Consider the following 15,432-nt stretch of genomic DNA (forward strand, 5'->3'; position numbering starts at 1 on the left):
AGAGATGAAAAGTGATGTGCCTCAAGGATCCATCCTGAGACTGGTGCTTTTCAACCTGTTCATAAATGACTTGGGGACAGGGTTGAGCAGCGAGGTGGCTAAGTTTGCAGACGACACCAAACTTTTTGGAGTGGTGAAGATCAGAAGCGATTGTGAGGAGCTCCAGAAGAATCTCTCCAAACTGGGAGAATGGGCAGCAAAATAGCAGATGCGTTTAAATATAAGGCTAAAGTAATGCACATTGGGGCAAAAAAAAAAAAATCAAAACTTCACATATAGGCTAATGGGTTCTGTCTGAGATGGAACAGGCAAGGGATCTTGGGATGCTGGTGGACAGCTCAATGAAAGTGTTGACCCAATGTGTGGCAGCGGTTAAGAAGGCCAATTCTCTGCTGGGGATCATTAGAAAAGGTATTGAGAACAAAACAGCTAATATTATAATGCCATTGTACAAATCAATGGTAAGGCCACACCTGGAGCATCCAGTTCTGGTCATCACATCTCAAAAAGGACATAGTGGAAACAGAAAAGGTGCAAAAGACAGCAACTAAAATGATTACTGGGCTAGGGCACCTTCCTTATGAGGAAAGGCTATAGCATTTGGGCCTCTTCAGTCTGGAAAAGAGGCGCCTGGGGACGACGACATGATTGAGACATACAAAACTATGCAAGGGATGGATATAGTGGATAGAGAAATGCTATTTTCCCTCTTACACAACACCAGGACCAGGGGACATCCACTAAAATTGCGTGGTGGGAGAGTTATAACAGAAAGAATAAAATATTTCTTTACTCAGCATGTAATTAGTCTGTGGAACTCCTCACCACAGGATGTGGTGATAGCATCTGGCCTAGGTGCCTTTAAAAGGGGATTGGACAGATTTCTGGAGGAAAAGTCCATCACAGGTTACAAACCATGGGGTGTATGTGCAACCTCCTGATTTTAGAAATGGACTATGTCAGAATGCCAGATGCAATGGAGGGCACCAGGATGCAGATCTGAGGCATTTGGTGGGCCACTGTGAGATACAGGAAGCTGGACTAGATGGGTGTATGGCCTGATCCAGCGGGGCTGTTCTTATGTTCTTAAATTATGAAACAGGCATTAAATGAAACATTTATTTTTTTAAAAACTATTAGTAGGCAAAAGTGGAAACTCAGACCTTTGCCAGGAAAGTAGCTGGTGCAGAGTCAAGGTGACCCGCTGAGGTAACAGAGGCTTAACCCTAGGTAAGGGAACAAACATTCCATTACGTGGAGGAGATATCTGTGATTAATCCCCTCCCCAGATGCAGCATGTACACCAATGGCGCAGCTCCATAATCAGCGGTAGGGTGGGCTTTAGTTAGGAATGGGCTGATATATGACATAGGACTAGGCTGATATATAACATATGAAAGTTGTGTGCATTGCAAAGGTACAATTGGTGGTGGGTTCCCTACATAGCAGAATAAGCACAAGAATGGTCTTTACATGGCAGCATAAACGGTATGCACATTTATTTTACCCTAATAGCCATGTAGGTAAAGTCACTTGTGAATTGGCCCTGACTTACTCCTAGTCTTAAAGACTGGGATTCACACACAAAAAAGAAAGCAAGTTTGCCTAGAGAGATGTGCATAATTTGAACTTTTGTTTTAGAGAAAGGCACTTGCGGGCTGGTGGCATGGTCAAGGGAACACTTGTACCATTTACTTAGTTTTTATATGTAACATTGAAGCTGGCTACCAATCAAGACCAATGCACTTGTGTTGGGAAGTTTATTCTCAACTGCCTTCAGAAACAATAGTGTTGCTATGTTTGGAGGAGGAAAAAAAAACAGATCAGTTGGTAACACCTGGAGATTTTGGAAAGGACTTGAACTGAGAATAAAAACAAAACCATAAAGACCAGGCTTTAAAATAAATATCCACCATGCAATTTGAGACCATTATATTCTCCTAAGCATAGACAGTACACATTTCAAATTTCTACCTTCTATTCCTTGAAATACCTTTGAAGCACTTTGGACAGCATTTATATATTCCTTACACTACACCATCACTTTGTGGAAATAATACTATTCAAACTCATGACAACTCAGATCAGGAAAGATATTTCCCCAGCATTACTGGGAACCAAGATTTCTTGTTGAACAGAACACAAAAGCTGAGCCGTCACTGAGAAGCCACCGTTGGGCTGATGTAAACACAGTTCATGTATCCGTCTTGCTCTTCAGAGTGGGGATTGTTGGGACTTGCTAATTTGGATATGATGGGCTGCTTGGGAGGTGGATTTTCAAACCCTCTCCTTATTTCTGTTTGTGCTTCTTTCTTATTTGCATGAAAACCAAACGGAACACTTAGCTTGCCAAACAATATGATCTGGAAGGGTGAGGAATGGAACCTCCGTATCCAAGAGTCTTCAGACAGACCCATTACTTCTAGTTCACTTCCCCAGCACACACTGCCATTGTTCAGTCACATTAGTGGCAGAAGGGATTCGACCTCGCTGATCAAGCTACGTGAACAGTGGTGGATGTTCAGTGCTGTTGAAAATTATTCTAGCTACCTCCCTGGGAAATTGACTGACTTTGTAGCATAGTATTCTACCCTTACACAGCAGGAAAGCTATCTTCAAGAAGCACAGTTAATTGCCACAGACAGATTATGTAAAGCGTGCTACTGTGACGGGATCACAGTTTGATTTGTTTTATGGCAGTTTTGTGCTCTGTGAATTGCAGACAGTTAGAATCTCAGACAGGAAAGCTCAGTGTTCATATTTTAGGGGTAGGAGTACAGCAACTATATTGAAATGGCAGGGCATACTGCAGGTAATATTAATATTATGTTAAATCTTTAGCTTGCAACAATGTTTGAAGAAGAATGGGGGAAAAAAGATTGTGCCACTACATTGATGCAGTCAAAAAAGTGGAAGAGAACTGTAAAAAAGCACCCAAGGAAAAAAGTCACTGCCTAAAACAGCAAGACTGTTCTGAAGCAGTTCAGTATGCACAATATGATCTGCTAGTGGAAGGGATGGTGGCCCACAGAGGATTATCAATGGAGTAGTGGAGATGCTAAAGGGAAAAAAAAGACAGTAGGGAACAGAGAACATGATCTGGCCACATAGGCTCAAGATATAAGATGATGCATAGGTATCAATAAGCAACTGCAGGAGAACATGCCAACAGAATATCAAACATATGCTATTGTTATAGCCCTCGGGCTTAAAAACAAAAACTAACAACTGCAACTTCCAATGCATAAATAATAAAAGGAGTGCCTCCTCAAGTGTAAGGAGGTAGGGCAGCTGGGCTGTTTTTCCATGGACTATAATGGGGTGGTTGTGCCTCACCTGCAATGACATCCCTGGTTTAATGATGTCACTTCTTGCTTAACGACATCACTTCCAGTCCTCAGCAGATGGCACGAATGCTATTTGGCCTGCTGTTTAAAACAAGTTTGACATCTCTAGAGATATCATATCAGCAGTCTTATTCTTAACTGCTTTCCTAATGACCACTAGCATGAAATTTGTCTTCTTCAGAGTTGCCACACACTGGGTTGAAATTTTCATGGAGCTATTCACCATGACCTTAAGCTGTCTGTCCTAGTTCATCACGGACATATCAGACCCCATCAGTGCATATGTGAAATTAGGATATTTTGTCCCAATGTGCATCGATTTACACTTATTAACGCTAAACTGCATTTGCCATTTGGTTGCCCATTCTACCAGTTTGGAGTGGTCCTTTCAGAACCCTTAATCTGCCTTGGTTTTTTTCCCTTTCCTCTTTAGTCCCTTTCTCTGCATCATTTCTGAAACAAAAAAAGAATCCATTCTTTTTCTGTCCTCATTTTGTGTAACCCTGATGTAAGAAGATTTGCTATAATCAACACAAATGACAGGACTGCAAGTCTTCCACTCTCTTAAAATTATCTGGTCTGCAGTCATTTGCCATCTTTCTACATATTGGTTTCCTGCTATACGAATGAGCCCTGGAGAGCTGCAGGCTTGCATACTTCCCCCTCCCTCCACCCTTTCCCCCCTTGGTTCTGTTGTGAAGCGGTGACATCAATATCCTAGTTTATTTAAACTACGTGTGCCAAACCAGAAACTGTGTTTTAATTCTGGCTTCCAAATCAGGATGCAATCCCAGTTTCAAACTGATTTCATGTCCTGGTTTGAAAGTCAGAGTTAAAAGTACAATTCCTGGCTTCACACAAGCCATGGGCCTGTGGTTTAAAGACATGAGGACACCTGGACTGGGAGAGGAGCCTTTAGGTCTCTCCAAGGTACACAGCAGAAAATCATGGTTTTCTGTAATGAATGGAAGATTAAATGATCATTTTAACAATGTACTTTTAACAATGGCACTTTTGCTGAAACTGCTTTTTCACAGCAGAATGTCAATGAACTACATTTTGATCAAACTTCACATCACATCTTGCCAACTGCAACAACAGCTGTGGTCATGTATCATTACATGTTTTGTTTCAAAGTGAAAAGGTTGAGTCTTAGAAAATGATCTGGGTATTCCCCCCTCCAAACAAACACAGAAGGACGTCCCTATTACTGCCAATTATCTATTTGTTGCCACTCCTAAACTTTCCATTGCTCTCTCATTTCCTCTCACATTTTATCTGCATTGCACTCCTGTAAGAAGGGACCTGTGCACTTCATCCATATTTAGCACCTTGTATATTTTAGGCATTACTTAAAATAACACAATTATGGTTATGACAGGATCCATCAGAGTCTTCAGGGACTCCGGCCGCAATCCTAACCCATTTTCCAGCACTGACATAAGGGCAATGCAGCTCCAAGGAAAGGGAACAAAACATTCCCTTAATCTGAGGAGGCCTCCGTGAGTGCCACCCAACTGCAGGATGCAGCACACATCCCAATAGCACAGCTATGCCAGTACTGGAAAGCGGGTTAGGACTGCACCCTTCGTTACTAAACTGAGTCATGTCTTTGGTAAAAGTTTGCCTTTTGCTTGTTTTTCCACATACCCTTTCACAGACTTTACGTTTTAAAAACAAAAATGTCAGTAGTATAGTAAGGGAGAACAGATCAGAAAAAAGATATTAGAAATACATTAGCTAGGAAAGTTTCCAAGTGTCATATTTGAACACACACAGATCTAAAACTTGAGCTTCACATGCTATCATCTACCATGGAGAGAATTAACCAATTTCTTCTATTGCAATTAAAGGAAGGAATAATTGCAAATAAGCATTCAAAGAGTTACCTACACCATCTGGTATTTCAATATTGCATAAAATATATCCACTGTTTTCTTTCAAGTTGTCAGTGTTTTAAAATCAGTGCAATTATAGCTTGCTTTCCCACTTGCAATGCCACAGCTGTTGGTGTAGAAAGTGGAACAAGGCCTCTTTCAGAACTATGGGCACTTTATAAGAAACCACATGGTATTTTGTGTGCAATATGGCCACTTTTCATCAACTAACCAGATCAGCAGCACAGGACATTGAGACTAGAACACAAGATGGTTAACAGTAGTAAATGTTCTGTCAAGTGTCTTCGGAAAGAACAAAACAAAAAAATTAAGCTCCGGTGCTGGAATGTGCCATTATCCAAAGATCAAGTCTATTTGCTCACAGGTCTTTTGTTATATACAAGAAAGTCAGTCACATCATGCCAGACTTCACTGTCATCATAAAGGTAGGTCATAGATGATTGTAATGATGGCTGTAGAGTGTGCCGGTGATACTCAAAGAGCCAGAGAACAATCCCCCAAACCAGAGCAGCAAACAGCGGGAAGGGATCTTGTTTTGGCTCTGGAATATAACCCTTTTCCACTGCCAGTCGGGACAAGCCAAACAGGATACGAGACAACAGGTACATGTTTATCTGTACGGGGGGAAAATCTGAATTACTATTAAGTAAGTAACATATCCATCCCAAAATTGTGATTATTTCAAAGAATTCTGAACTGAAGACAAAAATCACCAAGTTGTGTGTTACAATGTTTCCCAGAATTAGAAACTTCATCTAAGTATCTTCAACTGCAAATCTTCAAAGACAAAATCTCTATCCAAAAGATGGCAACAGTTCAGGAATTTCAAATGCTAAAAGATAAATGAGTTTCGAAACAGCCTGAACTGAACCAAGTTTCTGTAATGATTACTATAACATCCTTTAATAGGTTTCATCCCAAAGACATCCATCAAATTATGAGCACTCCAGCTATTGAAGAAAGAACATTGTTTACTCTCAAGAATACAAAACTCTCAGATTTGGAATCATTTGGTAAAGTGAATGAGCAGCAAGATTAACAGCACAATCCTATATATGTTTATGCAGAAGTAAATTTAATTTTTTTTTAAACACAGCTTACTCCCAGGTAAGTGTGTTCAGAACTACAGCCTAAACTGAAAAGAATAAATGCTTCATGTAAGTATTGGTCCAGCTCAGTAGATGCAGGTAATAAATTTCACCATACTGGCCTGCTGGTAAACTTCTCTGGTTACCCCTATTAGAGACAGCATGCTGAACTAGATGGATCAATGGTCTAATTGTCAAAGCAATTCAAATCCTGGGGGGACGGGACATTAAACCCTCAACAGTGGAGTACACCAAATCAAATCTGATAAAAAACACACTCAGAATCAGGGAGGAAAAAATAACATTCGCACAGCATGCAATGAGGAAGGAAGGGGGACTCAAGTAGACAGTCAGCCCCCGTAACTCACTGACAGACCACTCCTGTCCCCCACCACTCCACAGCATGCAGTTGCGCTAACTGAGCATGTATTATATGCGATGGTGGAAGGGTGACTAGCAAGCCAACAATAAGTAAGCAAAAACTACCTCTCATAGGCCTTCTGATCACCTATGGGTCTACTCAGATCCATGCCAGTTATTTTGCTGGCATACTAACTCCAAGGAGAGAAAGTGGTGGGTCCAGGCCAGGAAAACAGGGTAAGATCTGATGTGCATGACTACCACCAAGATCCTCACCCACCCACCCTCCAACCACTCTCTGAGTCAGCCAACTCCCTACCCCAAACCACCCATGGCCCATCTCCGCAGCATCTGTTCTGGTGCAACCTAGATGGGCTGCTGGCATACATGGCTACAGCCATTTCTGCTGGCAGCTCCTTTGCACTCAAGTGCAATGCGCCTTTTGCAGAGGTGAACGCGAGTTCTACCATCATAAATGGAAGGTAGGATTGGGTCATGAGTATTAAAAAGAGCTTATAGTAATTCTTACATTTTGTTATGTGCCTGAACAAAACTGGCAGCTGAAGAGTCTAGTGGGTGGTAAATTACTAAAACACTTGGCTGTAGTAGCTTCTTTTGCAAGAGCACCTCATTCAAGAGCACCTCATTGAGGAGACGATACAAATGATTTGGGTGTAATTAATTTTGTTCACTGTGGCGTTTTAGATGAAAATGTATACATAGACATTCAATGGAGAAAACATACAGAGGAGCAAAAGGAGTCATTAGCATCATGTGAATTGCAGCTTGTGCCACTAATCAGGTGGTGGCACCTACCCCAACCCCAAAAGAACTGCTTACCTGGCTGTTGATATTATTGTTTTCTCCAAACACTAACCAGCCTCCAATGCAGGCTGCGAGGAAAGAGTGAACTGGAATCTTTTTTCTTTGTATTCTAGACTGCAAGGCCATCAGACCTTTGTATGTGAATACAAAATATGCCAGGTTTTTTGAATGAGTATAAGTGGCCTGAAAAATTGCTTTCAGTTTCTCCCTTAAACTGAAAAGAAATGAAAACTGGTTATTGCAGATAACATTCTCCCACCCCCACCTCCCACCCCTGATGTGCTCATTCAAAAACTAGTTGCTAAGTCATTGCCTGTGATCTGCTTCAGGAAACCACAGTGAGAAATCATTCTATTTCTAGGAGGCAATAGAAAGCAATAGAATGCAACCCATTCTATTGGTAATAATGTGGACATAAATCATGAGTGAAGGTGAATGCTTTGTATGAATCTGCACCAGAAACTTCTATAGCTAATGACTCTGATAGTTCAACCTTTTGCAAATCCCCCTAGTTAAAGCGATTCACAGTACAAGCCTATGCATGTCTGCTGGGAAGTAAGTGCCACTGTGTTCAGTGGGGCTTACTCTCAGAAAGTTACTAGAGAGCAAATTCCACTTAACACAGTGGGACTCGATACTGAGTACATGTACAATGGATTGGAACTTTATGCCCAGGTAATATGGATAGGATGACAGCTTAAAGCTACAACTCTAAGCCCACTTACTAGGGAGTAAGTCTCACTGAACTAGTTGGGCTTCTGTGAAAATGTGCATAGGACTGTACTGCATGTGTCACTGGTGGCCACTTTTAATTAACAAACAAAAATAGCTACCCATGCAACACAAAAGCATATAACTTCCTTGCAGTTTAAATGCAGTTAATCTATCAAGAAATTGCAAAGGAAAAGGAGGTGTGTGGAAATCATGTCACAACAAGTCCAAAAGGCAGAGATGGTGTGGCTTTTTAACAAACGCAAGACCTAGATCTTGTGAAATCCCACTACCTTATAAAGAAATTAGACAAATTGTTGAGAAAGAGAGGTAGCGACAAACATACCTTCCACTCCTGAAAAGAAAAGTCATCACCAAAGCATGGGGGGCACGGATTTTTGCCCCATATCTGCCAAAAGAAAAAAATAAAATACAGTATACACAAAATGTCTACAACACAGAATCATGCAAAATTCTTTGAATCCAGTGATTGATTCATTTTGTTTCCTTAGCAATCAAATAAGTGTGGAGCACAAAAGAATATGACCTCACAGCTCCTCACATGCATCATATATGCAAGGACAGCATAGACTGGGTTAGTTCTGCACTTACCCTGCTTGGAGGGAATGAAAATGAACTTTACCAATATATGTTAAAAATAACTGTCCAGTCTAGCAAGCAAATTGGAAGAAACACAAATATACAATCTCTCTTATGTAACAGTATTACTCAAACAAGCTCAATACTGCAAAAACTAGCTCTTTTCCCAAAAAAAGAGATCTGAGTAGAGGCACTGAAGATCAAAGAACAGAGTTTAAGAGAGTGAGAATTAAGTAAGCAAGGCTACTACACATTTCACAACACAGAAGGGAATGCTTCTTCTGTGATCCAAGGGGCTTACAGTTCCATAAGTGTTCAAGGGATTGCAGCTTTAGGATGAGAGCTGAATATCAGATGCAAAGTAAACAAGGTGGCAGTTCAATATAGCCAGTTCAACTACAGTTCAACTATAGCCAAAACCACTGAAAAGATGGGATTTATTCTGAGCAGAAGAGGGGATCATGATAAGAGCAGATAAAGTTAGTAAAACTATTTCAGTAGCTAAGAAACATTGGAAGTCTTAGCATCAAATACCATGGCATATCAAATACCATCAAAAACAATAGTCTTGCCACTCCTTAAAGACTAACCAATTTATTCCAGCACAAGCTTTTGTAAGCTGCGGTACTATAATTTACAAAGAGAAAAGCAACCAGTTCTAACAGTAAACCAAATTTGAATTAAACTCTGATTGTATGTCTGGGTATCATGATACCCATAGCATGTAGATGGCCAACCTTGCAATGCCTGGACCTTTAACAACTGTGTGTAGACACTGGAATTTCAGCAGGTGCAGCTTGTCATTTAGCAAGCTGCACCTGCTGAAATTCTTACACAACTGTTAAAGGTTGAGGAGCCTTAAAGTTGAAAGGCTGGCAACACATGGCATATAGCAACAGCCTGTAGTGAAGGTTGAATTTTCTGGTGTATACAAAGGACAGCTTTGGGTTAGTATTTGCTAACCCTTTACTATTTTCAATTCAGTAATCAGTAAAAGGATTCAACTCACTCTGGAAAAAACTATCAGAGCTTCCTCATTAACTCCTGTTTGAATACATCTACAAATATAGGGTTACCAGATACAAAGGGGGACAGAATGCCTATACAGTACTTTTAAACATTGTATAGAAGAGGGAATTTTGGCAGGTGTGGCTTTTTGAGCCCACCTGCCAAAATTCCCTCTTCTAGCCCAGTGTTGTTCAACTTTTTTCCTCCACCATACCACTTCACATGGTCCACCCATCCAAAATAACACCAGCAGTAACTTTCGATATTGTAATTACTTCTGGATTGGCCAGATGTGATGTGACAAACATCAGTAAGAAGCTCAGGGTGGGGAGGAGGGCTTTTTGGAGCACAAAAAAACCATGTTCTACACTACAGCCTCCTACTGCTGTCTGATCTTGCTGCTAGACAGGGGTTCCATGAATACCACCAGAAACCACCTCAATGCTATCAGACACACCTGGTCATACCCATAACACTGGTTGAGAAACACTGTTTTATACAGTGGTTAAAGGGAAAGGCACTATGTTCCCCTCTGTATCTAGTAACCCTATACAAATGAATTTTGGTCCTAACTGCAAATAGAGAATTATAGGGAAATAGAAAGTGAACAGCTTTGTTTACAGTACAAATAAGAGATTTATTTGATGAAAGAAGCTTTCCTGAAAGAAAAAAAATACACACTTCTATGAGAAAATGACAAGAGGAATAACTTCAGCAACCCTTCCCCATAAGAAGAGCCCCGCTGGATCAGGCCAAAGGCCCATCTAGTCCAGTTTCCTGTATCTCACAGTAGCCCACCAGATGCCTCAGGGAGCACACAACAACAGCAAGAGACCTGAAACCTGGTGCCTTCCCTTGCATCTGGCATTCTGAGGTAGCCTACTGCCAAAATCTGGAGGTTGCACACACACAACACAGCTTGTAGCCCGAAATGGACTGCTCCTCCAGAAATTTGTCCAGTCCCCTTTTAAAGTCATCTAGGCCAGATGCCATCACCACATCCTGTGGCAAGGAGTTCCACAGACCAATAACATGATGGGTCAAGAAATATTTTCTTTGGTCTGTCGTGACTCTCCCAACACTCAATTTTAGTGGAAGTCCCCTGGTTCTGGTGTTTTGTGTGAGGGGCCTCTTATCACTGTTGTTAACAAGAATGGAGAGGGCACACTTGATACTCAGCATCCCTGATGCTTCAAAGCATCCAGGGCCCACCACCCGAGACTTGGAGGGTGAAGCAAGCACCTGCCTTATACAGCCAACTCTGAGCCCAATCCTATGCACGTCTACTCAGAAGCAACTTCCATGAGAGTCAGTGGGGCTTACTCCCAGGAAAGTGTAGCAGCCTCAGAGCCCAAGCCCATGCCTGTCTACTCAGAAGCAAGTCCCATGAGAGTCAGTGGCGCTTACTCCCAGGAAAAGGTATATAGGATTGCAACCTCAGAGCCCAATCTCATGCATGTCTACTCTGAAGTAAGTTCCATTAGAGTCAGTGGGCTTACTCTCAGGAAAGTGTGTACAGGATAGCAGCCTCAGAGCCCAAGCCCATGCCTGCCTACTCAGAAGCAAGTCCCATGAGAGTCAGTGGGGCTTACTCCCAGGCAAGTGAGTGGGTCCTCTGACCCCCCACCTCAGCCCTTCCAGCTGGAAGGCTGCCTGCCCAGTGCTCTCTGGGAGGGGAGCCTGAGCCCCGGGCTGAGAGGGGGGGAGCCCCAAGCCCGGCTTACACCGCTCCGTTGCGGAAGCCCTTGACCACCGCCAGCGCCGCCTGGTATCTGCGCTGCCGCAGCAGGGAGTTGACGGTGTACAGCAGGGTCCTCAGCATCGTCTCCGCGCCCATCGCTCCAGCTGGTGCGCTCTGCTGCTGCTCCACCACTTAGTCAGCCGGGGGGGGGGGGAAGACTGAGCCGGAGCACGCAATGCCTAGGAATGGGGCTTGGACGAGTAATATCCGTGGGAAAACCCAACCTTCGAACGATGGTTCCGCCCCTGCTTGGGTATATGGGCACCTACAAGCCATGGAGGCATCTCCTTGCTCACACTGGCAGGGCACTGACATGGCCAAGCACACACCATCAGGCTTTGGACCTTGACAAGGCACACCACGCTTCGGGGGGGGGGGGGGAGACTCACGCCCCCACTGGCCCTACTCATAAATGAGAGCCAGGGTGGTGTAGTGGTTTGGGTGATGGACTTAGAACCTGGACGATCCAGGTTCAAATCCCCCCTTAGCCACAAAGCTTCCTGGGCCAGTCACTTTCTTTCAGCCTCACCTACCTCACAGGGTTGTTGTGAGGACAAGAAGGAGGGGAGCAGTTGTGTACACCGCCCTGAGCTCTTTGGAAGAAGGGCGGTATAAAAATGTGAATAAATAAATAAATAAAATAAATGACCTCCCCCCCAAATTCCTGTGGCACACCTGTGGACCACTCGTGGCACACCAGTGTGCCATGGCACAGTGGTTGAAAATGGCTGCACTGGAGTCTCTCTCACGCATGCGCTGCGCCTCTTGGTTTCAGTGCGGATCTGACAACTCGTCTGCTTTCAGTTAGGATCTGGCTTTGTATTTGGGGACCACTTAGGGGACCATGGCAGTGACAATTTAACTAGGGCAGTGGTGGGCAAACTTTAGGGATCCTTTAGACAGCTTTGTGTCCTGCTTGGAGGCAGGCTGTGCAGCATAGCCTCTCCCAGTTTGAAGAGACACTTGGCCAACAGACTGAGGCAGAGAGGCAAAGAAGGAAGGCCCATAGCCAGGGAGACAGACTACACTTGCTCCCAGTGTGGAAGGGATTGTCACTCCAGAATTGGCCTTTCCAGCCACACTAGATGCTGTTCCAGAACCACCATTCAGAGCTCGATACCATAGTCTTTTGAGACTGAAGGTTGCCAACTAACTAGGGATCCTGGACCTTTAACAACTGTGTAGGAGAGAGAATTTCAGCAAGTGCAGCTTGTCATCTGTGAGATGACAAAGCTGCACCTGCTGAAAGTCCCTCTTCTATACAATTGTTAAAGGTCCAGGATCCCTAAAGTTGAAAATTTGCCCACCCCTGAACTAGGGTGACCAGATACAAAGGGAGTCAGAATGCCAGGTGCAAGGCAGTGGCAACAGGATGCAGGCATCTTGTCTGTGTGCTCCCTGAGCAGGGTGACCAGACACAACAGACAGAGTGCCTCTACCTTTAACCGCTGTATAGAAGAAGGAATGTTGGCAGCTTTTAAAACCCTTCCATGTTGAACTGCACCTGCAAAAATTCCCAGGGTTGCTGGGCTGACATGGAAATGTAAAAAAAAAAATAATAAAAAAATAAAATAGCAAGCACACATATGAAGCTGAGTTGCAGGCATGAAAATCATGAGTGAGTCTGTTACTCAAGTCTATACGAGTCATGACTCTTTTCTGAGTCAGAGCTCCAAGTTGCTAGTCAGTTGGTCACTAGTCAGCTCCCAAATTCCTGCAAGTCACGGAAAATGCACATTTTTGCAACTTGAGTTGAGTCTTCAGGATTTGAGTGCCCATCCCTGATCAATAGCACAAATGGTTTCATTTTGATAACTTAAAAAAAAAGTTTCGCACATAGTAAGACCTCAGTTTGTTTCCCCTGTTATGGGGAGGGAGGGGGGGAGAAATAGTTGCGAAATCATTGCTATGAAACAGTCCTGCAGTTTTCTATGTGCTCTGATGAGTTATTGTTACTTATAACTAATCATTTAGTGAAAGATAATGGTGACAAAATAACCAAGAGTAATCTTCAGTCGAATGAACCGTCAGTATGCCTAAGAAGCAGAGAACTGACATTACCTAGACAGTTGCACTTGTTCTTCCTTAGTTACAAGAAAAGCCAATTCAGACAGTTAACTTTTCTGGGAAAGGCATTGCATTACTTTGCAATCAGAGACCTCTGACCAAGAACTAATTAGTTGTTAGAAGAGGTATGATTTGATGTTCCTTTGTGAAGTTTTTCAAATACAATTTTTTCTAGCCAAATGGATAGCCCTGGAACCTTGTGTTACTTCTCTCTCCTGGTTTAGAGTGCCCTCTAGGGGCTTAACTGATGCATGTTATGTTGTAAAATTTCCAATATTAGTGGGGTTTTTTTAAAATAAAGGCAACCAAGAAAGTATCCAAGGTCACTTTCTTGGCAAGTAGCAAAGTATGGGTTTTTGTTTTTTTTTAGTATATGTTCCAAGATTTTCTGAACTTTGAGTTGCCAGTATCACTAAGCAACACAGCTGTTGCAACACACAATCACAGTTCAACACAGCTGTGGTAATTGTGATATGAATCCATCAAATTTATTAGACAGTATTTCAATATCCCGGTGTTAAAGATTTAAAACTTAGTACCCATGAGCAGTTGTCTGGCCCACTGTCCCCACACACACACACACAAACTTGTAACAACCAAAAATATATATATGACAAACATCCTGTATTAACTACACATTGAGTACCCATTCACTACCCAGTACACATTCAGCGCTTAAAAGAATGGGCAGGTGTGATGCATTAAGTGTGTAATTAAAAGTAGCTGCTTCCAGTAATAGCAGAGACAAAGATCTTTTTGCTTGAGAAGTGACTCTCAGGTCCTCTAGAAACTGCTTTGCATATAGATATATAACCTACAGAAAAAGGTCACCACCCACTGGATTTCACCAGAGCAGGGGTCTCCAAACATTTTGGCCAAGGGGCCGCATGAAATATCTGGCACAGTGCTGAGGGCCAGAAACAAATTTAAATATAAAATTTAAGTAAATAAATTAGAGATGGAACTTAGATGAATGAATGAATGAATGAATGAATGAGTGGGCTCATTCACTCAGCCTCTCTGGCCCTCAGAACACCCTCCAGATGCAATCAGAGCACAGCTATGGTCATGTTTCAGTTGAGTGGGCCAGCGGCTTTCGGGGACAAGAAGCTGACTGCAGGCTGGATAGACGCTCACTGCGGGCCGCATCTGGCCCCTGGGCCAGGGTTTGGAGACCCCTGCACCAGAGGATAAAGAACTATACAGGCATGCCCTGAACCTGCCTGACTGGAGTCTGAACACTACTGTCAAAAATCCCCAGCAAATAGACACTGTTTGTAAGCTATCTTTGGCCAGTCTATCATCTGTATGTAATCAGCCTTTTGTCTAATGAATTTGTGTTTATACTTGCTTTTACTTACTTCTTTTGTATATCAGTAAATCTTCTTTTTAACACACATTGTGGTCTGGCTGTCTTTGGTTACTTTTGGACCAGCCTCTACCATATACTTTATTGTAAGCCCCACATATACTTTATTGGTGTGGATGGAGGGTGTTAATTATGTTTTAATGGAAGTCTATCCAGATCTTTTTTTCATGAACTGATTGTTGAACCACCTTGATGTTCTGCTGTGACACTGCAAAGATGTTTCGGAATAGACAGTTCAGTTATAAAAAAGGTCATGATCACCAAAATATAAAACAGCACTTTTTGTACCTGGAGAAGGACAGCTGTATCAGCCCCACACTGCTGAGACAGGAAAGGCTCCCAGAGTAATAATTTCCCTGAAGTACAGTATTGGTGTTTCTCCTCATACCCCCACAATACCCAGTATACTAGCCTAGGA

At 42.7% G+C, this 15,432-nt stretch overlaps 1 protein-coding gene across 1 annotated transcript; it reads right to left on the bottom strand.

The window, feature by feature from the left end:
* Positions 1-1,364: 1,364 nt before the first annotated feature.
* PXMP4 (peroxisomal membrane protein 4) lies at positions 1,365-11,696 on the bottom strand. The gene is made up of 4 exons (XM_066625806.1): positions 11,562-11,696; positions 8,576-8,638; positions 7,534-7,732; positions 1,365-5,859 (listed from the first exon to the last, which is right to left on the bottom strand). The coding sequence occupies exons 1-4, from the start codon at positions 11,672-11,674 to the stop codon at positions 5,596-5,598; spliced, it is 639 nt and encodes a 212-aa protein (XP_066481903.1). The 5' UTR covers positions 11,675-11,696; the 3' UTR covers positions 1,365-5,595.
* Positions 11,697-15,432: the final 3,736 nt, after the last annotated feature.

Source organism: Tiliqua scincoides, chromosome 4 (genome assembly GCF_035046505.1).
Source record: "Tiliqua scincoides isolate rTilSci1 chromosome 4, rTilSci1.hap2, whole genome shotgun sequence".
Classification (NCBI taxonomy): domain Eukaryota; kingdom Metazoa; phylum Chordata; class Lepidosauria; order Squamata; family Scincidae; genus Tiliqua; species Tiliqua scincoides.